The sequence below is a fragment of the Varanus komodoensis genome, unplaced genomic scaffold, assembly GCF_004798865.1.
Source record: "Varanus komodoensis strain SLA01 unplaced genomic scaffold, ASM479886v1 scaffold50, whole genome shotgun sequence".
In the NCBI taxonomy this organism is placed as follows: domain Eukaryota; kingdom Metazoa; phylum Chordata; class Lepidosauria; order Squamata; family Varanidae; genus Varanus; species Varanus komodoensis.
Genome location: NW_025336088.1, coordinates 3034621 through 3061339, shown reverse-complemented (window position 1 = coordinate 3061339; position 26719 = coordinate 3034621). Strand labels below are relative to the sequence as shown.

Genomic DNA, 26719 nt, shown 5'->3' with positions numbered 1-26719 from the left:
TTCAACACACAATGGGTGGCATTGTAGAACAAAGCCACACATCCTGTGAATACACTATGCTATGGGCACTGTCTGTGAAAAAGCCTATGTATGCCAAAAAGGAGACTGGGATGACTATGGGCTGTCACCCCACATGCTTGCCCCCCAGTATCTCAAAGGACTTGGTGGATCAAGCCACCTTATTTCTTCTCACTGCTATTGCAAGCCCTTTTATGCTCATTGTTGCTTCCCCCTCCCCACAGATTGCTTTTTGCAATTGTTAGTGAAGGCCCCTCCAAAGTGCCCAAATTATGACTGGTTCATCAGTGAATTTTAAGCACTAGCAATGTACACAAATATCTATACTTGGTCTTGTACAAGCACAACGTTGAGCGCTTGCAGAGGTCCAAAATGAGGAGCCTCATCAGGGCTATGTCCTAGGAGGTGTCTGCTGTCAAAGTGCAGCAGACACTAAGCAAGAACACCGACTCGGAGAGGCTGTGAATAGATTTATTTTTTTTAATTCATGCTTTTGACAACTGTCAAAAAGTGAGCTGTCAAGGGAAATCAGAATCATGTAGGATCTCTGCATGGAAATAGGACTGGGAGGCCTTCTTCCCACTTCAGCATGAGAGCCTCAGAGTTTTTAATGTCTCCTCCATAGCTTCCAGTACCCCCACCTTTTCGTAAGGCCCTAGGTGCTCAGGAAAGGGGAAAGTACATCCCATCCCATTTCCGCTAACACTTATTTTTTATATTTGTCAAAAAAGGGGGGGCTTCCTTGTAAAACATGGATTTAGGCAAGGCTAAACAAAACTGTCAATGCTACTTTGTTTGGCCCTTGGTGTTAGGTGACAAAGACCAGTAGAGCTGCGTGTAATTCAAATATTAGTGGCAGCATGTTCCAGCAGATTCTACTTGTTTGTACTTTATCTAATGAAACAAGCTCTGGAACTTTTCTGACAGTTCAATGATTAGCTCCAGGGTTTGCAAACAAAAAACCAGGTTTGCAAAATCTCAGCGGGATAAATATTATATTTATTTATTTATTATTTAAAACATTTCTATGCCGCCCCATTCGCTGAAGCCTCGGGGCGGCTCACAACATAAAATTAAAATAGAATACATTCGAAATATACAACAAATTAACAATATAAAATATAAAATAAGTCGCCCTGGCCAGAAGTAAGTCACAAAGGGTCACTTCCCTTGTCTCACGTGCCAGTCAGATGCTGGGGGAACAGCCAGCGAGCGCAGCTTGCTGCTGTGGTTAACAAGCCACTCTAGAACTCCATATGCCACAGCCAAGTCTCCCTTGTATGTGCAATGGAGGGATATGGTATGAGGAGGTACCTCCTCCTTGATTTTGTGAACAGGCCCAATGTTAGTCTTAATGGATAGGATGCATTTTCTCTGAACTTGTCCTTCCACTTTTTTTGTATATTTGCCTACTATTCACTTACTCTGCTTTCTATCCCTTCCTTCCTCATTTGCTAGATTAAGCTGCTAACTTGAGAAGAGATGGAAAACTAGTTATCACTCTGTTCACCATCCCTTGTCCCCTTAAAGTCATACATCTGTTTCAGAAGAAGACACGCATGAAGATTAACTTTTATTCTATAGGGATAGCCACATGCTACACAATGCCCTCTGGGTAAAGCACCAAATCCCAGAACACAGATCTGTAATAGTCCATGATCACACTGGAAATACTGAGTGTGCAAACGCACACAGAAAACACATAAATACCATCAGAGCTAGATAAATCCAGAACATGTTAACTGGGCTTTTAAGTTAACTGCAACAAAAAACAACTTTGCAATCTTTTCAGGGATAATATTGGCTAAAAATTAAGCTATATAGTCTCTACTGCTTGAGCTGGATGTGTCCTTTAAAAGGAGTAGTCATCAAGGCAAATTAAGAAACTGACCTTGAAATATAAATTGGCTTTTAAAATTTAAGTTGCAGCCTTCATTTCATTTATTTTTTTACACTTATATTAAAAATTACATAGTTACTGCTAAGTCTCATTATATGTGTGTGTGTGTGTATGCTAAATCAACAGTATCTCATAAAATGAATTATGACACATGCACATGATGGAAATTCAATCAAGAATTCACATTAGCTTGTCATTTTAGAAGAATGGTTATGTCCAACCTAACTACCAGTTCTGTGAGCTTTCAGTTTCTGTTTCTTTGACTAAAATTACAGGCTGAATAGTTTTATTGTTCTGTGCTTAAGTGGTGGTGGAAATATGTTAAGCAAAGCAGAGAAGTTAATTATGGCAGAATGACAATATAGCAAAAAAAGGAGATTTTTAAAAATTTAAATTGATTTTAAAAATTATGGGTTATCTTAGCTAGGTTGACATTAAATAATCTGGATAGAAGCTTGAAAGCCATGCATTCAATCTCTAAATTCAATCAATGCCTCAATAAAATAGTTAAAGACTTTTCTATGGAAATGAAGAACTGATTTGGTCATTTCTCAAATATGAATATTGACACTATTGCCTACTAAAAATAAGCATTTAATTTTCACCTGATGAAAACAAACTTTCCAACTTCACACAGTAACTATCAAACCTTGCTTTGACCTGCCATTAGCATCCAGTTTTTTCAGTCAGAATTGTCCAGTGTGCATCTTTCTACGTTCTGGTGCTTAGGCTTTACTCCTATACTCACTTGCAAGGGAATAAGACTTATTGCACTTACTGTAAGTTATTTCTGGCTAGACTAATATAAGATCATGCTGTTAACATCAAGCTGCCATGATGCAGGTCACAAGACTCTGTATGGGAATATTTTCAAGGTAAAAATATTCAGGCTGTATAGCTACACATATAGCAACAATCACAAGTTGTTACAAGCATGAGTAGCTGGGGGTGAGGAGGAAATTACTTCTTAGCCAGAAATCATTTGTTCCTTTTCACTTTGGTCAACAGTCCAGGAATGTCCTGTTCCAGAATTGTGTTCTGAGTTCTCCAAACCGGGCACTCAGAATTATTGAAGGGAAAAAAACCCCAAGCATTTTACCCCATGATTTTGTGGTTGGGTTAAAACTCTGGATTGTTTCTCCTTTACAATCCAAAGTGCCAGGTTCAGACATTGTGGAACATAGCCCTGGTACATTTACTAAAGAAAAAGCAATCCTAGCTCTGCATTGTTTAAGCAGCCCACAGGTATTTATTACCTTCAGGTTATTCTTTCCATAGTAGAAGAGACACATGCAAAATATATGAGGAGGTACAGAGATGCAAATTCCTACTCTGAGAATGAAACTGGAGAGGGGGGGGGCTGCTGGGGGGGGGCAGGCACTAAGCAAGCTTAGCTCTCCCCCTGTTATTAATCCAGCTGAGAAACAAGGAAGTTTCGAGGAAATAGCTGTACTTTCAAAATCCTGTCCTGTCTTGCTGTGACACTCAAGGTGGCTCAAAAGAGAGCCAAAATTATACAAAGCAACCACAACCAAATGAAGAGTTAAATAAAGAACAACAGATAATAGAAAGCTGGTGCAAAGGGTGAGCGAATAGACAAAAAAGAAGAAATATTCAAAACATCCAAGAGAGTGAAGGCCTAGTGGAATAAAAAAACCTTCAGCTAGAACAAAGACTCCTCAAGATGACAGCCAAACAAATCTCCCCTGGCAGGATATCCAAAGCCTGGGCACAGCAACAGAGGAGGCCCTATCATGTGTTCCTTTTTTTTTTTTTTAATCAGCTATTGGTGAGATATACAACAGAGCCTCTCTCACTGACTTCTGAAAATAACCACATTCACATGGTAAGATGCAATATAGTTATCCTAGTCCTATGCCCATTTAGATCTTATGCAGCATAACCCCCCCCCCTCTCTCTCTCTATATATATATGTATGTACATGTATCTCACATACACATATGTACTTACACTGGATTAAATTCTACAAGACTTTGTTGCAGTTGAATATTATACATTGTACAGGATTGTAGCCTAATGCTAATAGCCAACACTGAATTCAGCTTAGAAACAGCCCACTGAAAATGGTACAGGAAGAGTCAAACATTCCCAACAATGAGTCAAGGAGCAGCTTCAAGCAGCAGTTGACTTCATTCTCAGATAAGATCTGCTCTATAATCCAAATTCTCACCAGTTTAAGACAGACTTACAAGAAGATAGCAAGCCTTGACAGATCTTGCAGTCCTCATTCTCAGTCCTCCATTTCAGGCCTGGCCCTTATAGCTGTACTTATGACTTGTCCCTCTTCTCAGTTCCACCATCTCAACCTCTTTAGCTACATACACTTCAGTATTTTTCCTTCTCACTCACAAGGCCAACCTTCTATCAACAAATCTCTTATTGTTCCCACAGCGTACACAATAAATCCACAAAGAAGGGGAGGTTAGTTCATTGGGCAAATAGGAATCAGTGGGGTCCAGGAAGTAGAAATCCCTTCCTTAGTACATTTGGCCATTCAACCAATCCACAGAGGGCCTCCAAGGGAGTTTACAGCTAGAAACAGTTCACCAAGGCAGTCATGAGTAGCTCCCAGAAACCCTACAGATGTTGATTCCTTTCTCCAAAATCTATCCTTACCCTTCCTCAGACACCAAAGCAGTCCCTTCCCTCCTGATCCCCTCATCATTGAGACCCAGAGGGTGGGGCCATGTGATTCAAGGATACAGCCCAATGATTCTTAGGGATTTTTTTTCTTAAAGAGCAGGGACAGGCAGCACAGTGTCTTCTGGTTATTTTGGACTACAGCCCTCAGAATTCCTTAGCATTGGCCATGCTAGTTGGGGTTAATGAAAACTGTAGACCTAATCATCAAGTGGTTGCCAGATTGCCTAAAACAGTTAGAGATCTCAACCATTTCCACATAACTTGTGGAGACCCTGGGGCTCTCTAGCTGTTGTAAAACTCACTGCCCATAACCATTGGCCATGCTGACTTAGGTTGATGGGAACTGAAGCTTAACAACATCCCTCCCCTTGTCCTAATTGATCTCAAATCTATGATTGCGACTTTCTTTTCCATAAAGTTTCCAAGTGTGTTATGTCCATCTGCTCTCACAAAGATACTGAAAATAAATATGCTGAGAAAAGAGTGTGTTGGGCAAGGTTGAAAACAGGCAAGAAGAGTGGAGACTGGCTGTAAAAATCACATCTCCACCAACCCTCACTTCTGCCTCCTCAATCTGAGATTTCCCTTCTTCCACTGAAAAGGAGGCAAATCCACCTCACCTGGCAATTCCAAACCCCTACATAATGACCCAGCACTCTTCACACATATGCCTGCCCTCAGACCTGATGGGGAGCCCACATTTATGAGATTTAGTGGTGACTCAGGAAGCTCCCAGCCTGAATTTCACCTGTGCTACTAACTCACTGAATGGGCCCAAGGAAATTTGCTTTCTTGTTCTCAACTCTCATTTGCAGTATAGTGATAACATTGATGCTTTTTACTTGGTTCTTATGATGGGTGGTAATAAGATAATTCTTGCTGTTCTTTCTTTACATCTGCTCTTCTCACATGCCAAATTGTTTTTGAATACACTGCCTATCACCAGAGCCATTCTGATAACACACTCCTTGAAAACCAGTAATTTCCCCTATCACCTGTTCAAGTTTAATGAATATTCTTTTCCTCCTTTATCTCATCTGTTTTCACCGCTAAACATACATGCAGTGTGAGAATCTTTTTTTTTTTCCTTGAAGGAATTGTTCCCATAGTGTGATTTGCCCAGGCTGAAGCATGCAAGTCGTTTCACTTTCTGAATTCAAATTTTGACACAGAACTTTAACAAAAGTATCTGGAAGTTTTTTACACAGTTCATGCAGCGTTGAACTGTGAAAGCAGAGAGACTCAGCACAAATCCTACTTTCTCCATGAACTTTAGTTATGCTGTCCTTTCAACCTCATCATCCCCTCTCCCATCATTATTGCCCCATTATGTACTATATTTTCTCTACACCCACAGGTACACATATCAGAAGATAACATTTCTGGCATCCAAGTATCTAAGTTGTAGCTCATGTACATTTATGGCAAAATATTTTTTTTAGGCCTTCAGATATCAAAACACTCTTGGCTGTCCTCCACCATCATCCATCAATATCTATAGCTAACAACAAGTGGATAGAGTGTAGCTAAACTACAATTCAGGAAGTTCTGGGTCCTAAAATTATCTAAGGTCATAGAGCCATACAAATAAGACCCTCTCTTTCCCATACCCTGAGCATCTTTACAGGCACCTTAAAAGCGAATTCATTCTGGCATAAGCTTCCATGGACCATCGCCTACCTCAGCTTGTTTTCAAAGGGTCACAAGACTCTTTTTTTTTTTGGCAACAAATTAGCCTACTATGCCTTTAGAAATCGTTAATATTTGGATTCTATCAGTAACCTACCTTTCAGAGCTACTATAAGACTCTCTCAGTTAATGTACATGTCCAGGCAACATGACCACATAAATGCAAAACATAAGAATTATCCAGACCCACTTTTCACAGAGGCAATCCCTCCTGCGTAAAGCTAAGCTGGACATTTACCTGATCAATCAATGCTTCCCCAAAGGTCTCAGTCTTCCCTGGTAACAAAAACCAATCGATAAAGGCGGAAGAAATCCTGCTCGGGCCATATACTACTTCCGATCACATGATTGTAGCGCGATCGCGGAGTTATCCGGCATACACTGCCTTCCTCCCGATTTTCCTCCGCTTGACTCCGAAAGGGGAGGTGGGTGGAGTCAGGTTCGCACTTCACGGAGGGGTGGGAGGGGCGTGGGCTACAGAAGGGGATCTATTGGCTGACGGGGCGAAAGCGGATCATGCCCATTGGTTGGAACCAGACCGATGGGGGCGGTCCCCGCTTTTGGTTGCGCTGGTGTCGTGGGCTTGGAGCATGAGGAAGCGCGCCTGGTCAGGTGGAGCGCATGTGGGGCGCTTGAGAGGGAAAAGCGGCAGAATCGTCGGCTGAACGCAGAGAGCAGATGCGAGGAGTTTATTATTCCGAGGAGAGGAGGCGTGGTTGGTTGTTGCCAAGTGACGGGTGCCACTGGCTAGAGCGAAAGCATGGCCGGTCGCGGGTAAAGTGTGTATAACTGTACGGTAAAGCATGAAACTTTGCAATTCGACGCAGGCCTACAGTTTCCAGCATGCCCCAGGAAACATGGCTGGCTGGGGTACGCTAGGAATTGTAGGTCTTCTTTCCAGACTAACCCTGTATAGGATTGCACCCTAGGAAAAGCAAATACGTGGAAGCCGTGCGATTTCGGGAACCTGATAGTCTTGCCAAGGTGGAGTTGACGCTCATGTCAGTCAAGTCGCATATGCATAAAATGCTTGTAGTGGATTATCTGTAAAACCTGATTTGCGATTGCTGTGTATTGTGTGATAAGCCATCCCAGCCTCTCTTCCTTGGAAACTGTCGATGTTCTTGAAATAAATACAGGTGTTTTACTTAATAGTTGTCAATTGAATTGCTATTTATTTTATTGGCCCATCTCTTAACAAAGCGGCTTCCAATATGAGTAAAAACCATAGAAAAGGAACAGTGGAAAGTAGTTTGGCAGGAAAGTTTTAAAACTGAGTTCAGGATTTGGCATTTTGGGACAGTAGGTTTTCTTAGAAAGCTTTGTGGGCCAAAGGGTCTTCGCGGTACATCTTACATGCTCTGTTTCCTCCACAGAGTGGAAGTTCCAGAATTCTGGAACCACCATTTAAAGGGCCCGTGTCTCTGTCCTTGGCTTGTATTACCTGTATTTATTACAGGGAGATACACAGTGAAATGCAGAATGATTGGCAAATCCTATTGTGTTAAACGGAATAGGGGGCTGCTTCTCCCACTATCAACTGCTGGACCATTGAGATTTGGGAGATGAGGCTCTGGTCTTGATGTCTTTTTTATGTTATATTAAAATACTAGCAGCTGATAGCAGGCCTTTGCTACTGTAGCTCTTAGGCTTTGGAATGGGTCAAGCTGTTTAGCTTGCACTTCTTGCCAGGGCTACAAAGTTTCTCTATTTAAGCTTGCTTGTGGTTAATTTCTCTATTTTGCTCTGATTTAGTCGCTTCTTTGCTTTTATCTGGCTTTTCGAGCTGCTTTGAGAAAACAGCCAACCTCTTTTAAAATGCATAAAGTGCCATAAAATTCAACGAACAACACAGATGTTTCCCCAGTGTACTGCATGCAACAACTTCAATGTTATATATTCAGGATTTTGTAAAGCAACAACAAAGAGCCTGTGAAGCTTGTTGCAAATTGACATGTTTTATTTAGAAATATTTCCAATAGAAAAGCCATTGAATCCTGGGACATCTGCAGCAAGAGAGTACTTCTGGATATACAGATAGATGTATCTAATACCCCATCACAAATTACAGGATAACATTTAAACTTGTAGTCTTTATCATATTTTTGTCTTACTTTCTAGAGAACTCTTGAAGTCAAAAGCTCATATAGCACTGGTGACAAGCACTACAAATATCAAAAAGAGGCAAACAAAAATGTTGCCTACATGTTTAATCCTTATTTAAAACTGAAATCTTAAACACAGGAGTGAGTTAAGTCCCATCAGACATGGACACAGTGGGACTTACTCCATCTGAGCATGCATAAGATTGTACTTCAAGCCTTTCCACTACTTCAGCAGCAGCTCTTTCATTCTGGAGAATTTTCTCTGGCCTCAGCATTCCTTGACCTCACTTCAGTTTGCAATGTGTGGCCTGATGAAGATGGTAGCCAGCGTATTTACATAGATCATCATCTATGTTTTGTCAGTCATGCATTTAACATACACACACACACACACATATATATGTTTTAAGACAAAAAGTATTACACTGAAACCCTGTGGTCCATGGGATGATTGTCCCAGCTGCAACAGGGTGTCCCTTTCATGGGTAGAATATCTAAGTTGGATCCTTCCAGCCCCTATGGAAACATCTATGTCTCTTACCTCTCCAAAACTGGAACTTCAGAGTGGGGGCACAGAGGCATGTGGGGGAGGGGAGAAGCTTTGGATTTGAAAAAGCCACAGTTCTCCTTTGTAACTCTGGCCACACCCCCAAACCAGCTAGTAATCTATGCCTGCCCAGCGGTTTGCATAGATTAGTCCCTTCCTGTTGATTTTAGTGGGAGGGAATGAGTAAAAAGGAATGAACACACTGCTTCCTCCCTTCTATTCTGCCAGCTAGAAACCCTGCAGGGCTTTGATTAGGATTGTTCTGCCCAAGCTTTTCATGCATTTGATGAACTTCACCGATTATATTTTTAAATCACTTACACATATTAATCTCATAATGATTATCTGTTAAATAAGTGATCCACCCATGAAAGCTTAGCAATAATGTTGTTGAGCTTTAAGGAGTCACAGCGCTCTTGTGTGCCGATTTTCCAGTGTATGTTTTATAACCTTCATCTAGCATCAAAAAACCACAAATATCTGCAGTCAGTTTGCTACCTCAGACACAAAACTTTCTCTGGCAATACAAATGGCCCCTATGAAAGGCCGTTTTTTGGAACCTAACAATGGATTTCAGTTTTCAGCTGCAGGAAAGATTCATTCTGAAGTTACCTACATCAGCCTATGATCAGCATAACAATGCTTTCCCCAGTCAGTTTTAAACCAGTAGGAATGCTTTACTACAATGGATTCCAGTTTGGGATTGAAGGAGGGGTTTACTCCGCTTCCTGGTACACCAAGCTAAGTCATTTTGTGCTCCAACATATTTACGTTACATAGGGTAACAAAAAGCACCCACATGGCCTACTGTTATTTGGTTTTGTGGGTATTTTATACTCTGGGCATGTTTGGTTTATAGAAAGAAAGCAGAAAAAGGCAGGAGGGTCTAATTAGAGAACCCTGTTTATCATCGTGCATTTGACAGTGTCCTAGAAGACTAGATTGCAGTTTTACTTATGTATAAATTATGCAACAAAATGTGAGACTGGGATGTAAAAGTCACCCTGGGATGCTGGATGAAAAGAAGCATTACATTTCTATCTCATCTTTTCCACAGGGAACACACAGCTACTTTCATGATCTTCTTCCCCACTGTTTGGATGTATGTGTTTTTACATAAACTGTTTAAAAATTATATACAGCCTAACTCAAATGTATTTGGAAAGAACTCCCACTGGCAGACTGCAATAATTTCTCACATTTACACATGTCTGATATCTCTCAAAGTGGCTCGTATAATTTTAATGCTTACTGGGCAATGATACTTAAGACTGCAGCCTTATAACCAAGAAAAACAGATGAGAGAAGCCAGACATTTCCTCTCATACAGCATTTCATTGCCTAATTACACATGCCCACTTCTCAACGTTGAGGTTAAGTCTTTAAAAATAAAGCCTCTGAGTGTCCTGACTTCAGATTAGTCAAACAGCACAGTGATACCTCTGCCTCAGAATGCATTCCTTAGTCTAGCTCAAGAGACAACTGCAGGATTTGTACAAAGTTTGCATTCTCGTAACTGATAGGCAAACAGTACCCCACTGTATGAGTTTTGAGTGCTTTGGAATTCCTTGGGCTTTAGTTTATTGAGGTCTTCCAGACACATTCGTAGTTACACTGTCCGTATTCCTATGCTGTCGATTACGCTGATTACATTCATTGGATGCTAACAATAAATATCTTGTTACTATAAGGCCATTGTAAGATTTTTGTGACAGATAGGTTTCTTGCCTTAAAAATAAAATTAACCTTTTAAAGAGACAACCAGTGTGGATAGAGTATCAAAATGGGACTGGGGAATCCTGGGTTCAAGTCCCTCTGCAGCCGTGGCCGCAGGGTACCTTCAGGTCACTTACTGACTCTCAGCCTAATCTACCTTATAGGGTGATTGTGATAATGAAATGGGTTGGAGGTAAATCATGTAGATCACCATGGGTCTTTGGAGGAAAAGGTGGAATATAAATGTAAATACTCATGATACAAAAATATAATTCATATATTATGCACTTCACATTTTCTACTGAATATCCAAAAATTAAGAACAAGACCATCCTGCTTGGAGGCTTACAATCTTTGATATTATACAAAGGAATAGAGAAGAAAAACAAGCAAAGTTGCGCACTATTTCTCAGTTATATAACTGTTCTTATGATGAGCAGAGCTGAAATGGAGTCATGTCCCAGGGAGAGGGGGAACGACATGGCCCTTCTGTCCCATCTCACAATTTTTCTGCAGTTGGTGGAAATAGCTACTAAAAGATGGTCACAATGGGAAAGAAGGCAAGCCAGTTGTTGATCTTTGCTGGCTATGTTCATACAGCCAAGCAAAGTTTATTTTTTACTGCTGGAAAATTTATTTGTGTACTTAGTTGCAAGGCAGTGTAACCTTTTATGGCCCAGGCCTCTAGAATAGGTTCTTGGGCATAACTAAGACCTTTTAAGATGTGACTGCATTAAAGGCTGGTCTGAATTGGAGCAGCTGTAGCTCAGTACATCCAGATGTTTGGGATACTGACCTGGCTGTAATGCAGCTGCCAGCTCCCAATGCTTTAGTCTCTTGGATACCTAGCCAATTACATGTAACATACCAGTTCAAGGGAGGGAGGGGAGCAAGCTGGGGTGCTTGGAGCTTTTTCAGTCCTAAGACCTGAACAGCTTGTGCCGGTATGCTCAGACTGTGCCGTCTGTCACTTCCCACTCAATTTTTCAGGTGAAAAATTAAAAACAACACTTTTTCATTATCTGGGAATACCCTGAAACCTTATTTTTGTTTGTCCCACTCTAGTACCAAGAGTAGACTTCTGTTCCAACCATAGAATGGGATGCCCTTGCTGCAAAGGAGATTGCTAGACCACCTGAGTGGGATGTGTCACGTGGTGTCCTGCAACAGCAGGGGGGTGGACTCGATGGCCTTCATGGCCCCTTCCAACTCTCCTATGATTCGAAACACAGCTGGCCATCCTGTTGGGATTTCTTTTCCATTAAGTGACAACATTAAAAAAAATACTTTTGTTATGGTCCAGGCATGTCACTTATCCATTTCAGTGAGAGGTAGAACAAAAATTTGCTTTGCTCGATTCAGCTTTGGGATTTTTTGGCTCTCAATTAAATCCATGGATATCTCTCTGGATGATTGCATCATATGAAAGCCTGTAGGGCTGGGCAGCAGCTGGGCAGCAATAGTCACACAATTCAGCCTAAAGAGCATTTGACTTTTAAAGTGAGGACCACTGTGTCTTTAAATGGGGCCTGCAGCATTTAGGATAACTGGTGTTAGCATTAAATTCTATAGCATTTGGTCAGAGCTCTTGGTGCTCTTCGAATCAAAAATTTTGTTACCCTTCTGTGTACTTCTTGCCTCCTCTTTGTCTCCCACCCCCTCTGCTGCTGCCCCTTCACCTCCTTTCTTTCTGTTTAATGTTTGTTAGTTCTGTTGAGGGCCAGAGAAGTTCTTCTGAGGAGGATGTGTTATTGAAGAATTACTTACTATATAAACAAAAATATTAGAAGGTGCATTAACTCCCCCTGCTGAATTTGAAAATACATTTAATTGGGGCAGAGGTGGCCAGGAGTCAAGTTGCTGGTGTCCAAAACTCTCTTGCAACATTTCACATAGCACTCACAAGCACAGCCATTGCCGACTGGGGCAGGATCACCATTTCCCAGCAATCTGATTTAGTAGTTGGGCAATGGCAAATTTGATTTCCTCCTGAAACAGAAGCGCAACAGAAGCACTCACTGGAAATGACTGCTGACAAATACCTTTGCATAGAGGACATGAAAGCCACATTGTCAAGAGAGTTCCAGAGATGCCAGAAGCCTTCCGGGTTTTTAGTCTTCCAAATATTTAGACCACAGAGGCTGCTCTGAATGTCTTATTGTCTGGGGAGAAGGAAATATAGAAAGTTATATTGGTTTTATATCAGTTTATGGTTCTTGTTTTTCCTACAGACAAAAAAGAATGGTGATGGGGCTCTAAATTCTCTTAGAATTCTCTTATTTAATTCCCTGGGGAAAGGGAGAGAGAATTTCAAGTTCTGCAGTGTAAGGTGACTTGTCTCTCATCTCCCCACATCCCCTACGTGGGAATGGACATGCAGCATCAATTCCCTTTCTGGGCAAGTCAAAACACACCAGCCTGCCTGCCATCCATGATGCAGAGGCTTTACAAAAATAATAAATAAGCCATCATTCGGGCAACCTTCCACCATCGAGACCTTGCCATCTTATCCCATCACGCCATGTACTGGCCAAATGAGAACAAGCTGCTACATGCTCCAAACAGCTCCCCTGGAAAGGATCAGGAAACTGCCCGGGCTTGATTAAGAGAAAGCAAGATTGAAGCAGTTAAGACAACATGAAAACAGCCCTTGTCTCCTTAAGTGGGGCGGCCGCCAGGAGCCAGCTGGCTTTACTCACTTCCTTCTAGAAGGCCAAATGGCTGGTTGCAAGTGCCGCTCTGGCAACAACAATGCCTCTCGCTATATGCATGGTCTCAGCTGGGCGCTGGCATGAAAAACCCATTTCTGTATGAACAGAAAAGGGCCCCTCTGAAGTGAGCACACTTCTCCTGTCTACTAAGAGCAGAGTCAGGGAGGAGTGATGTGGAAGATGAGGTTGGGGGTGGGGGAAACAGGCATCCGATGGACAGACAGTTCCACAAAGCCAGTCATCTGATGGAAGCAAACAAGGATACTTGTTTTTCCATGAGCGAAGAACAGGTGATTCATAGCATGGTCGTGTGCAAGTCAAATATGCCAGCTGCTTCCACAGGGTACAGTGCCATGCTCTACTGCAGAACTTTTAAAATATTAACCTCCAAATATGCACCTCCTTACAAGGACACCCATTTTCACATTTTAGGAGATGTATCTTTGTACACATCTCATGGCACCTCACTGAAAAACGTCCAAAAGCACAGAATTTCCATCAGTCCATGCTAGGAGAGTTGTGAAAGCTCGTTCCTAAATAAAATAGGCATGCTTGCATCAGACAGTAAGTGAGCAGTGAGATTAAGTACAGGCTTAGTCTAAAATAAGTATAGATGGAAAGTTATGCAGATAGCCTAAATTTCTATCACTCTCCTTTCTGATTAATACTTTCCAAGCTGCATGCACATAAAAGGATGTCATATATGCTGGGGAGGGAAATTGTCACTGACTTGCCCAGTCCTGCCAAATCCTAGTGATCAAGGGTTAAATAGCTACTGAATTTCCTTTCTTGAAAACCTGGGGACTGGTTTAGTTGTGCTGCCTTCTGGAAGCCAGAATGCAAATGAAGATACAGATTGTATAATTGTATATCAAAATTCTCAGTCTTATTTGTGAGGAAAGAAACCAGGTTACTAAATTTCTAGGGGTAGAAGTTTCCCAATGGTTTCTCAGGAATGGGGTTCACCATTTTCTAATCTTTATCCCCAGTGTATTGCTGACGCCTGTCAGTGCAGCAACTATGCTAGCAGCTTGGCCACTATTCTTAGTTCTTCACAGTGCTACAGCTCTTGTGTCATTCTGGGGAGAAAATGGCAGCTGGTGCAAAAATGGTGGAGAACGTGCAGAGAAAATCCTACAAAATGCTCTTTTTCTAGTGGGATGAGAGAAAGAAAATCCTCAGATTTGTTCTTTAGAAAAATGGCTTTAAAGAAATGTCAGATCTGTTTTCGCTGGAAGAATACCCACCCACTATTTGGGAGTTACTACAGGCCAGGATAGTGACTCCCCATAATGGTCCTGTTGCTCTAATATCTCGTCACTGAATCTTCATGCCCTTACAAATAGTTTGCAAAAAATACATCCTGCAAAGTAATGGAAACCTTTGCTTTTGTAGCTCTTGGCTGGCATGGGAAAGAGGAGCTTGCTTACCTCAGGAGGGAGGCTACTCCTTTCTCCATAAAACACTCTTTAAACATTTTATTTATTTACAAAACTTTAATAGAGCAGAGAGGCACATGGAAAGACATTGCTTAGTACACAGGGAGAGAAATGTGATGAAGGCATAGAAAGCAAAAGAGCAGCTTTGACTATGAAACTGGATCTTGATTTGTAGGTTTCAGAGAGATGAGGGGAATATTGGGGTGGGGGTGAGAGAGGTTCTAAATGGGCCAATTAATGATCTTCCCTCTAGCTTATCAGGCTAAATTCAGCTATGGTTGCCAATTATTGGAACATTTGTACTTTTATTCAAAATTAGGCTTCCAGAAATCTAATGGCCAATGCCTGCAGACCAGGGTTGCTTCCAGATAAGGTTTTTAATGTACAGTCTCTCTGCCACATTCACTGAACTGCAGGAGTTCCAGGTATCTTTGCCTTTTATTTGGGATTTCCTCCCACTGTTTTCTTTCTTTTTTTAACTACAGAAAGGCTGCTTTCAGAGGAGGCTTTTATGCTATCACCCTATCTCATTCATGGAAGTTTAAAGGGATCCAGATGTTGCCTTCTACTCATGAGCCCTTCCCTGAGTATTTTCCTACCAGCTCTTTCATAATTTTCCTTCCCCACAAAATCTGTTAAGGAGAAAAATATGGAACAGCTGCAAAATGCTTTCTGCTAGGAGCCTTCTGTCTGGAACCACCAAAAATCCATCAAGAAGACAAAGATAGAATACCTGTCTTTTGTCTGGTAGCTCAAAGGAGCCATCTGCCTGGAAGCACCCTGGTTACCTGAATCCCCTTAATAAAACCATTTCTACTGGTCTCACAGAATACAGTTATGGAAATTCAGATCTATGTGGATGAGCAGAGGCACGAACATTTAAGAGCTGCCATGATGGGTCACACAAAACAAGCATTTTGCCCAGCCCTGTACATCAGACAGCTCCCAGCCTGATGTCCCTTCATTCCCCAGGGAACCTTACAAGCAAAGCATGGTAGAGATAGGTAGACTCTATCACTTGTCCCCAGCTCCTGGACATCCAGACTGACCCATTTCTGAATGTGGAAGCTTTATTCCTTGTTTCTGTGCCCAGTGGCTTTCCATTCACTCTTTCACTGTATTAAATAATTCACTGAACACAAGCCAAACACTGCCAAAAGAAAGACCAAATTGGAACAGAAAATAGGATAAAAGAGAAAATAGTTGTTAAAGGAAATAATCCAATTTGTCTTGGTGAAAAATGAGAGTTCTCCATTAATGGACAGCTCCCAACTCAACCCTTCACCTCCTGCCGTTAGGTAGTAGTACGAATTGGGGGTGGGGAGGAACGGTTTTCCAGGTTAAGAGCACAAGGAGGTCTCTCTTCCCAGCTGGAGTGACTCAGTTCCATGGCATGATCTACAGGAGGAGGACAAGGAAAAATATTTAGGAAAAGCTATATTGCACTATTGTGTGTCTGCATTTTTTAAAATGTCAAGGTACTTCAAATATTATGGCTCCTCCCATTGAATCCTGGAGATTCAGGAGATTCTTCTCATAATATTACAGTTCCCAGCATTGCTTGTGTGAAAACCATGACAGATGCACCGATCTGCAACATGTATACTACCCTTGCAGAATCCTAGGCTGGGAGGGATGAGTTGGTTGTCGTCATGGACAACTCTCAGCTCCAAGACCTCATCTGTTTCTCCACATTGTGCCACAATAAGGACAGCAGGAGTGAACCGGATACTCAATGCCAAGATGCATGATGATCAGGTAATTCTAAATGGGTCAAACAAGTGAGTCAACTTTTCAATGGCTATAGTTCCATGGTCATGGATTTGAACAAAGATCTGGATGTACATTCTTCTTTTTTCTATCTTGCCTTTCCTCCAAGGAGCCCAACATGGTTCCCCTTCTCTCCACTGTATCTTCACAACAGTCCCGTGAGGTAGGTTAAGTTCTGAATTGGGGACTGTCCCAAAATCATCAGTAAGCTTCATGGCTGAGTGTGGATTAGAACCCACATCATTCAAGTCCCGGTCCAACCCTCTGATTTTGCTACTCAGAGAGGAAGCTCATTTGGGGCCAGTCACCTTCCTCCAGCCAACCTCACACAGGATAATTGAATGTACAGCAAGGTGAGCCACAGCAAATTCCTGCAGTTTCAGAGTTTGGGAGTCCATGGTGACCCAGGACAGTCATTTACATCATAAAGTGATCAGGGCTTCCACGCTTCTAATAGTTCTGCCAAAAAGCACTTTTGCATGTAACCCATGGGCTATAGAACTGATTGTGGGACTCCCTGGCTCCAAGATCCACCTCTGTTGCGATGAAATGTGGGCCTCAGGCTAGCCACTGTCTCAGGTGGGTTCTCCCATTGGTACAATATATGAATAATGGAGCCCCCACAGGCTTGTTGTGAGACAGACAGAAACACAGATGATGCAGACACCGCAAAACTAGAAATGCAAGAATGAGCAGTCAACGACTAGGCCTGGCAAAGAATTGTTTACCTGCATTACCTGTTTGTGGCGGATCTTCCTGTCCTGATTCTGCTTCCTGGTTCTGTTGATCCTGGGCTCCCCCTTCTTCAGCATCTTCTGGTTCCTCCAGTTCAGCAGGGACCTCCTCTACAGATCCAGCAAAGGATACTTTCTGTCCACCTGATGGGATGAAACTTCACAGTGACAAACAAGAAGGAATAATCTCTTGGCCACAAAAATCCTTCAAAAAGCTGTAGGCCTCAGAGATCTAACTGTTAATGCTTCTTTGTGAGACAATTCTGAGATCAAACATACTTGGGGAAAAATTAAGGTGCTTAAACATTTACTTAGGCTCCACAACATATGACCATTGTAAATTAAGACACTAGCCTTAATTTTTTCACCAAATGTGCAGAGAACACATTTATGTATGTAACTTACAGTTTCTTCCTTTTCTGGTGCAGGAATGAATCTATAAGTGCCTTTCCAACTCTTAAACTTTAACATTTCTTTGTTGCTTTTGCTTGCTGATTGAAAGAAAATTTCCTGAATCCCATGAGCCTTCTCTGGTAGGGATGTGCAGGGTGGCAAAGTTTAACTTAGTGCAGCCATGTTATACAGCATTTACACTGTACTTTACATCTCAGGAATAATTATATTGATCTTCTAAGGGCAGGCCATTTTCATTATTTCCATATTGAACTCATTATCCTCCTCATTTGTCTGATGGATTTTAAAAAATAGTAGATCTAAAATGCATCCCATAGTTGGTGTCACCATTTCACCAGAAAGTGGGGGAAACAGCAATACTGGAATGTTGTTATCACAGATTGCAAACTAGGCCAAAGACCTCTGCAAATGGCCGACAAACCATGGGTTGTTAAAAACAACACAAATAATTATATTTGGTTCCCTTGTGTTTGCCCACTTCCATTGTGGTAACCCGTGGATGCCCTGTTGCAAGGTTGTTTACACCAAACCCAGAACTCTGGGTTCTTGGGGATACCAGGTTGAGAATGCCTTTCTGGCAAGCAGGAGCAAGAAAATGAGCTGAGAACTGCCTCCCCCTTTGCTGCTGCCCCTTGCATGAAGGACACCTGGCTGGAGGTTGAGGATGCCTCTTGCACAGGTGGGAGTGAGATGGGGGTGGGGTGAGCAGAGAAATCAGTTGAGCAGCAGAGCCCTCAGCCTGGCAACACCACCCCACTGAGTCCCACTGCTCCTGCTCACACGCGCAAGGGCTTCCCTCTAACATGCGTGGGGAAGACAGCAGAGGACCATCGGTGCAGTGCTGCTCCTTTTCCAGTGGCAATCAGCTGATTGCCAGCTCCTACCCAAAAGAAAATCTGTAGGGCAGGAGGCAGCAGAGCGGGGATGCCTCTGACAGCGGTCGCTAGCGCTCTCTGGCTAGCTGCTTGGCAAGAGTAGCAACCGGCACTCTTTTTACCATCTTTAAAAGCAAATTCTACCTCTTTTTAATACGGTTAAAAAGACACTGTGGCTTGCCATGTCATGTGAACCATCCATCTCAACTGTCACATGTGAACAGATAGATGAGGTGAGAGTGCAGACAAACCAAATTCTGGCTGGTTGACAGCTAAGGCAACAGGCAGCTGTCCAATGGAAATCACTGGCAAAAGGAACAGAGCAGCAGAGTTGGTGCACCGAAAGTGGGCAGTCTTAAGAGGGTCCTCTTGGCAATGTGACCCTCTCAACTGCTGGTGCCGAATGCACACTTCTCAGGTCCCTCCACATTTCAGACGCTTCCTCAAGTCTCCAATAAGCCCACAAAGGGGAAATCTTAAGGGCATCTGCTTTTCAGAGCCTTTGCTGATAGCTTGCAAAACCAAAGTAAAAAGCTCTAGTGAATGAGGCCACACTGAGGGGGATTCCCTGTTTGCTCCCTCCCATACTGCCACCTTTGAGGGATTTTTTTTAACACAGTCAAATTTCCCCTTTTGTTTGACAGGGAAATATATGCCGATTTCACGGCTGGGAAGTTTCTGCCCTCCATTTACTTCCAAGCATTGAAATCTGTGTATATTTCCTTAACAAAAACAATCACACATTTCCCAAAGAGTTTTTAAAAACCATCCCTCCTGGTGATAGAATGGAATTAGCTGAAGACTTGGGGAAGTGTCCAAAAGGTGACAGGTACTGAGAAGTGTGAGTTCAACGTTAGAAATCCAGAGGATTACATTGCTAAAGGGAAGATCTTAAGCCTATTCCTTTTTGGTGTGTTTACTCTGCCACTTTTTCCCTTTGCCAATGCTTTTCCATTCAGAGCTTGGCAACCAACAACTGTCAACTGTTTGCAATTTAGCCTATATGCAGTCTCACCTCCTCAATCTGTTAGTTTGACAACTGACAAGGGCATTTGACCAGGCAAGACATATAAGCTGTAAGAACACACTTGTGCAAACATAAAAGACCAACCAAAAAAGATTAAAAGCAATATGAAGACATTCTCATACATTCCCAGGCTCAAAAAAATAAAAAAACCCAAGCTGATTCCAAGTTTTGAAGCTCCAAAGAAGAAGAAACAAGCAAATGAAAGGGAGTCATGATGGAAACAGGCATGGTGAGACAAGATGGGTTGTACACACTCGGGCACCTGTTGGGGGACCAAGAGGATAGAAGGGGCGAACGACCCGTGGGTGAGCTGAGATGCCTGTCGGGCACACTATGAGTTGGTTATTCTATTCTAAATTGAACAGCCCCTTCAACACAGCCTGTTTGCAGATTTGAATGGCATGCTGTGTGAACTGATGAGCACACCTACATTCACAGGAATGGCACTTCATACAAATGCATCCAAATTCATGCATAGAGTTTCTCACACAACAGCCATCACAGCAGCTCCCCTTCTCCTGCCTTTTGGCAGCAGCAGCCGCCGCTGCCGCCGCCTGTTTGGCAATGGCCAGTGTCTCCTGGAAAGCAATCTGCTGATGTGCATGTACTGAAACACTTTCCTTTTGTTAGGTAAAGGTAAAGGTTTCCCCTTGACGTAACGTCCAGTCATGCCTGACTCTAGGGGGCGGTGCTCATCTCCGTTTCCTAGCAGAGGGAGCCAGCGTTTGTCCGCAGACAGTCTCCGTGGTCATGTGGCCGGCATGACTTAACACCAAGGTGCACGGAACGCTGTTACCTGCCCACCGAAGTGGTACCTTTTTATCTAGTTGCATTTGCATGCTTTCGAACTGCAAGGTAGGCAGGAACTGGGACGGAGCAATGGGAACTCACTCACTCCGTTGTGCAGATTCGAACTGGCGACCTTTCGATCAACCACCCAGCAGCACAGGAGTTTAAACCACTGCGCCACCTGCAGTCTTTTTCCTTTTGTTAAACTGCCAATTAAAATTGCATTTTGAAACTGGTGGTTTTAGGTTTGGAAGATCCCTGCATTTTTTATATCGTGTAAATTGCCTGAAAGAGAAATTTAAGGTCTATCCTGGGTATGTTCAAAATGGTAGAAAACACGGGATGCCTAAAACAGAATGATCTGGACTGCTCTAATTCAGACATCTTCACCAGAATTTTCAAAAAAGTGACAGTATTATATTCCCAAGCACACATAGGTATATTCTCCATGACACATTTCAAGCTGATAAGAGAAATCGTCTTGACTTTATGAAGTATACACTTTTCAGGCTTTATATCGCTGGAACTGAAAACTTCAGCTGCTTTCACTGCAAAGCTTATGTAGAATGTACAATGTGTATTGTGCAAAGCTTAGTAGAATGATAGGCCTAGTTCCAGACTGATGTGTTGAATCATTTCCCTCCTGCTGCCCATGCAACTTTCTTTGGCTATTACTGTAACACCAACAGGAGTGATAATGATGGTGATGACTATTTTCTGCAGTAATTTTTGCTTTATGGAAGTTCGTAAGTAAGGGCTGTTCACAGCTCGGGTATTCATAATTCAGGGACTGCCTGTATTTCTATTTACCAGGAGATAGTCTATTTTTTGGTATCTGTCCTAGATAAAACACTGTTCTTTGGTTGGATGTATCATTAAGGTTTATTGAGACCTAATATGCATTACATTAAATGTGTTGCCTGCAGGTTGATTTCTATAATAAAAATGTGGAGAGAGAAGTTTTGAATCAGGATTGCAGTGTAGGGAAGGAAAGTTTAACCCTTCCCTCCTTACTAGGATCCCTTACTAGGAACCCCTCCCTCCTTACTAGGGATTATGGGCCACTGCCCTGTGTGTGTGGGAAGCCAAGTCATTACAGCTTCTCAGTGAAGAAACCTAGTCCAGGGGACTCCAATGCAGCACTCATGTGGACCTCCAACAGCACCCACAAACTCTCAACTCCCTGACTTCATCAAAACATTTTTAAATAAGAACCCTAACAAATATTAGGATAACCTTCCACTCCCTCTTTAACTCCTTTTTTGTTTCTTTTTACCCCCTATGTCTTGCCTTGCTCCACCCAGCCTCAAGCCTCACTATTTCTCTCGCTGCCACCAACACATAAGCCTCTTTAGTTCAGTTCTGATGAGTCAGGCCCCTGTGGCAGCTGTTAGGTAACTACCTTCCATGGAAGCCATTTTTGGTGGTACCCAGAGAAGTGTCATACATTCATCAATTTGCCTACAGGGCCAAAAAGGTTGGGGCCTTGTGGTCTGGACTGACTGGTCATTGGATCCACCAGATAAGGAAGTAAGCTAAAAGGACTTCCCATGTGGGTGGAACTGGTTGAGCAACAGTTGAGCTCTTGTGTTCATGGTCTCATTCATTGGTCCTGACCCCTAGTTTGCCTCTGATCTTGATATGATTACTTTTTAGTCCCAACTCCTGCCCAGCCGAAGTGCAGAACTGGACTCAGCATTACAGCAAATTATGGGGCGATCTAAAAGGCAAGGTAATAAAACAGGGAAACAGTCAAGCACAATTTTTTTCCGTCCTATATGGGATCAGGCTAGAGCAGGAGGGGTCACCATCCAGGTGAAGGTCAAAGCACAGGGAAGCTGACAGATACAACACACAGTCCAGAGGGAGTCTGAACATCAGCAGAACAAAGTGCCAAGGCAAGGTCAGAGAGCCACGCTAAAAGAATAACGTTGTTCCCCATGTTTCTGTGATTTCTAGCTCTGCCTCAGAGGGGAATTCCTCTAGTGTGGTAGGATACCACCTTGCTGCCCACGACTCAGCTCAAGCGCTTTCATGAGGAAAAAATGTTTCCATCAGCGCCAAGGGATCTTTCTTCAATCACGAATTGCAGTATGTGAGAAATGCAGGAGATTTTTGTCAGGATCATGTTGGGGGAAGGAAGGGTTAACTCCCCCTTTCTCTGTACACTGTGTTCCCAGTTCAAAATGGACACTCCCATCCATTCAGTATTTTTTAAAGAAAATTCAGGCTTTTAACATTATGTACTGTTATGCCTGCAGTGTGAGTCTTACAGCACAAAGAGTCTTTTTCTAGAATGTTTTTAGCAATATATATATATATATATATATATATATATATATATATATATAAATAAAAACACCAAGTAGGTGTGTATATATATATATATCATTACCCACTTGGTGTTTAAATCAGTGGGTGACAGGACTATATACAACATAAAGTAGGAGAAGTAGGTGTTGAAGAGCCCTCAACAATATGGAATAATGGCTTGTGAGTGGGGCTTGTGAAAAGATTCTTGCTATTAAAATACAGTCTTACAACCCTATATAGAATTGCATGACTCTATATACTTGCGGGGACTCTCTAGTTGAACCAGTGTGTGTGTGTGTGTGTGTGTGTGTGTGTGTGTGTGTGTGTGTGTTTGTTTGTAAAGGGAAAAGAAATTTTTATAAAGTTAAACCCATACATGGCAACACCAATCTTCCAGGGCCTCTGAGCTCCCAGGAGCTCTGGGATACTAAAGGCACAAACATTAAAAAAAACTTTAGAGCAAATCATCTCATGGATTGGAAAGGGAAGCTCCAGGTTCAGTGGGAGTAGCAAATCCAAGAACTCAGCTTTTGTTGGGATACACATGCACACACCGCTAAATCCTGTTTTTTTCTATTGGCAGCTCCCACTTGTGCCCCAGCGAGGGGAACAAACAGTTTGAAGGAAGTCAGGAGCTGTGTGATTCTAGAAATTAACTGCATGGAGTTGTGGGGTGGGGTGGGGGGCAGTTGAGAGCCAGAAGAGGAAGTGGAGGGAGCAAATCTGTTTGAGCCCAAACAACTTAGGGTCAGGAGAGCATTAGGGCCAGGAAGACAGGCTCCTTGAAAATTTAAAACAATCCCCTTGCTATGCCACAGGACTGTTGCGCCATTGTCACCCCAAGGGCCAAATCCCATTTCGAAGAAGCGCTCGCTCAGGAGCAGTGCTCCAGTGTGGCAGGGCCAAAGGCAAGAATGCAAAAACGCCACCCTAAGTTCTTACTGCCAGTAACTAAGCCCTGGGGGAGGCAAGGCAGCCTTTCAGAATGGGAAAACAACCACAGAAACCCCACATGATTAGTGGTTGAGGAAAGGGAGTGGGGCCTTCTGGGGGGCAACTTGGTCTCTGGGGCGGCAGTTCTGCACCCCTGCTGGACTGCTCTATAGCATGACAATATAAAATCACCCTCAGGTTCAGGGCTGGCAGCCAATCCTGGTTATAAGCCTTTTAGTATATAGCACAGCAGAGGAAGGAGAAGGATGCCTTCTCTAAGCATTCGCCCCCCTCCAGTGGTAGGTGGTTCCGATCTAAGGGCTGTTATGAGGTGGGGATACATTTGATGTTTTGTTGCAGATCCTCCCTTGTGCTCATAAAACATCCTCAGCTCTGCCTAGGATCCCGTGACCATGGCAACAAGGGCTGGAGACAGACAAGGGCTTTTACAGAGGCATGAGAGAGACATCCTGTGGTATATATGCTCATCCCATCACTGATTCTGTTTCCAGCTTTTGCAAGTTTTTGCAGCGGCTCGGAAAAGCATAATCGCTTTGAACAGAGACAGCAGCAAGACAAACCAAACAAGCGTGTACTCCAAAGGCAGCAGGGTTGCTGTCACTGAAACGCATCTGTCCACCTCTACAGTACAGGAACCCTTTTTCCCCTACCCAAACCTCTCTTAAGGCCTACACTGTAGGACCTAAATTTACCTTTCCGTTTCTGTGATTTGGAGAGAGCTGGATAGACAGGATGCTCAGGTTCCTTGGGTTTATTTTCCAAGACTTTTCAGGAAGTCATTGCAAAGATTGGAGAGGGAGAAGGAAAAGGAGCAGGAAAAAGAAAAGGAGAAGGAAAGAGGAGCAGAAGAAAAATTGAAGGCATGTTTTTCCCTCTTCAAATCCCCCCTCCCACCCTGAAACAGCAAGTTTCTTAACATACAGAAACACCAAGCCACTCTTCTGCTTCTTTCCTTGCACTGTGAGGTCTGCCTTCTTTCACATAACACTGTGAGTCTTTTTGTGCAATGTCCTGATTGCAAGTTAACCTTCTGAATTCGATTGCAGAGACGACCCTGAACAGAATTTGCTCAGTGGAAGGGCCTGTATTGTGGCAGGAAGCTGAATTAAGTACATTTGTATCCTTTCTAATAATTCTGCAGCTCTCAGGTTGGTTTACACCTGACCAGCCTGAGAGCTGCCTTGTCTTCCTCCTGCAACAGATTTCCACTGCTGTAACATGCCCTGTATCTATCTTATCTATCCAAATTGTTGGTTCTGCTCTCAAAAGCACAATGCAAAGGTGGCTCCTTCCTAAATTCCCCAGAAGAAAGCCATCTCTCCCTTCTTAACCGTGAGACCAGAGCTCTCTCTAGCGCAGAGGTAAAGATGAGCAGGGTTCCTGTACCTTTCATAGTTACGCACAAGAAGGCATCCGGACATATGCAGTCCAGCATGAAGGGGTGAGAAAAACAGCACGTGTTGAAATTCCCTCTCTGCGCAACTGCAAAACACTTACGAGCTCCAACCTTTGCTTCTACTATAGCAGGGCTGTCCAACTTGTCATACCTCGAGAGCTATGAGGACTTCAACAAGGAACCCAGCGGTCACACAATGAATTAAATTTCCGTATCATAAATTAAAGTGTTTGCAATTTAATACAGAAAATCAATATATTTACTTAATCATTAAATGAGGGCAGAGATCACACGCAGCTCCTTCTCCAACCACAGCCCAACCCATGCCTGCTCCTCTGGGGTGGCCCATCCCTGTCTTCCCTGTTTCTCATGGCCAGAAACCCTCCCATGTGACCCCCCTGCCCCGCCTCTCCTTCCTTCTTGGAATCCATGCACTGAGCCTCTTGAGCTGACGAACTCTCCTTCTGGTAAGTGCAAGGGTTCTTGAGCACCTTTGTGCTCGCCAGCTAAAGCAGCGTGGGGCATGCTGCAGTGGCTTCTCATGAGGCCTCCAGCCTCAGGAAGGGAGCAGGACGGGCTGGTGGCCTTGAGAAAGCTTGCCACAATCATGCCCGTACCATCACTGGGATGTGGACTGGGAGGGAACTGGGGAGCTCCCAGAGGCAAGAGGACTGCAGAACAAGACCTCGAGGGCTGTATGTTGGACCCACCATTTCATATAGTGTTGCCTGCTTTAGGGGGATGCCCATAGACTTCTGAACTCAGAGAATTATGGGCCTCTTTTGCAGAGTGGAGAAGCTTGCATATGATCTTTGCCTCTGTGCTCCACTTGCCCTGCAGATCTGCTAGTGCTGGGCAGCCGATTTTGGCTGTCTCACTACAGCACATTAAGCAAGGAAGGAGGCTGGAGTGCCCACAGTCTTCTGTTCCCTCCCCTCCCTGGAACGCCAGCTTCACCCCTTCTCCAAGACTGATATGACCTTGGAGATACAACTGATATGCTTCTTTCTGCACTGGCTACAGGGGAAGGGAGATATGCATCCAGCTTCAAAGCCTTCCAACAGCTGGGAAGCCAGAGATCCTGTGGCCCTCTAGATGCTATCGAGGGGCCATAGGATCACTCTGCCCAGTATGCAATTAAAAGATATTTCACTAGCACATGGATCTGGCATGAAAGGTAGCTGTTTTCTTACCAGTGCATTGCCTGAGCAATGTTGCCTTGGAACCAGAACCTGGATGCTTCTGTCCCGGAGATACTGTAAGAAATAATGAACACATATTAGCCTGGATAAGACGGTATGGCCAAGACAGTCATTCAAAGATTTTATTGCCGCAATACAGTGGGGTTGCTACATTCGTTTTTGCTGCAGGTGCAGTGCAACAGAAGTGAAGGGAAAGAAATGGATAGCAAGGTCTGAGTTCTGGGTGAACAGAATATGAGCCGTCAGCAAGTTATCACAAACTGTCCAGCTGCAACCGTGTTTGTGGAAATCCTGGCTAGATCCACGTGCTGCATTTTTTTTGCCAGTTAAAGAAGCCCCACGCAGATAGATTTCATGACGATCTGAAATCAGCAAGGTCTGCTTTAAAGCCCCAGATACTTAGCAACCACCTCAAGTTTCAGACCCTTGCTCTTGTATAGCAAGACGAAGTGAATA

General features: G+C 43.2%; 2 protein-coding genes across 6 annotated transcripts in view; both read right to left on the bottom strand.

Moving 5' to 3' along the window:
• The window catches only part of STARD3 (StAR related lipid transfer domain containing 3), a 36520-nt gene extending 29846 nt beyond the window's left edge, over window positions 1-6674 (bottom strand). For both annotated transcript variants that reach the window (XM_044447018.1, XM_044447019.1), the window contains exon 1: window positions 6510-6674. The gene's annotated coding sequence lies outside the window, so the exon portion shown is untranslated. The remainder of the gene's footprint in view (window positions 1-6509) is intronic.
• Window positions 6675-14855: 8181 nt separating this feature from the next.
• Window positions 14856-26719, bottom strand: part of PPP1R1B (protein phosphatase 1 regulatory inhibitor subunit 1B) — a 56739-nt gene continuing 44875 nt past the window's right edge. The window contains exons 6-9 of one of the 4 annotated variants that reach the window (XM_044447102.1): window positions 26255-26317; window positions 24358-24429; window positions 17288-17437; window positions 14856-16187 (exon numbers count right to left, since the gene is read on the bottom strand). In XM_044447102.1, the coding sequence (XP_044303037.1) occupies window positions 16084-16187; window positions 17288-17437; window positions 24358-24429; window positions 26255-26317 (389 nt within the window). In that variant the 3' untranslated portion in view covers window positions 14856-16083. The remainder of the gene's footprint in view (window positions 16188-17287; window positions 17438-24357; window positions 24430-26254; window positions 26318-26719) is intronic. The other 3 variants (XM_044447103.1, XM_044447104.1, XM_044447105.1) reach the window with 3 other exon arrangements.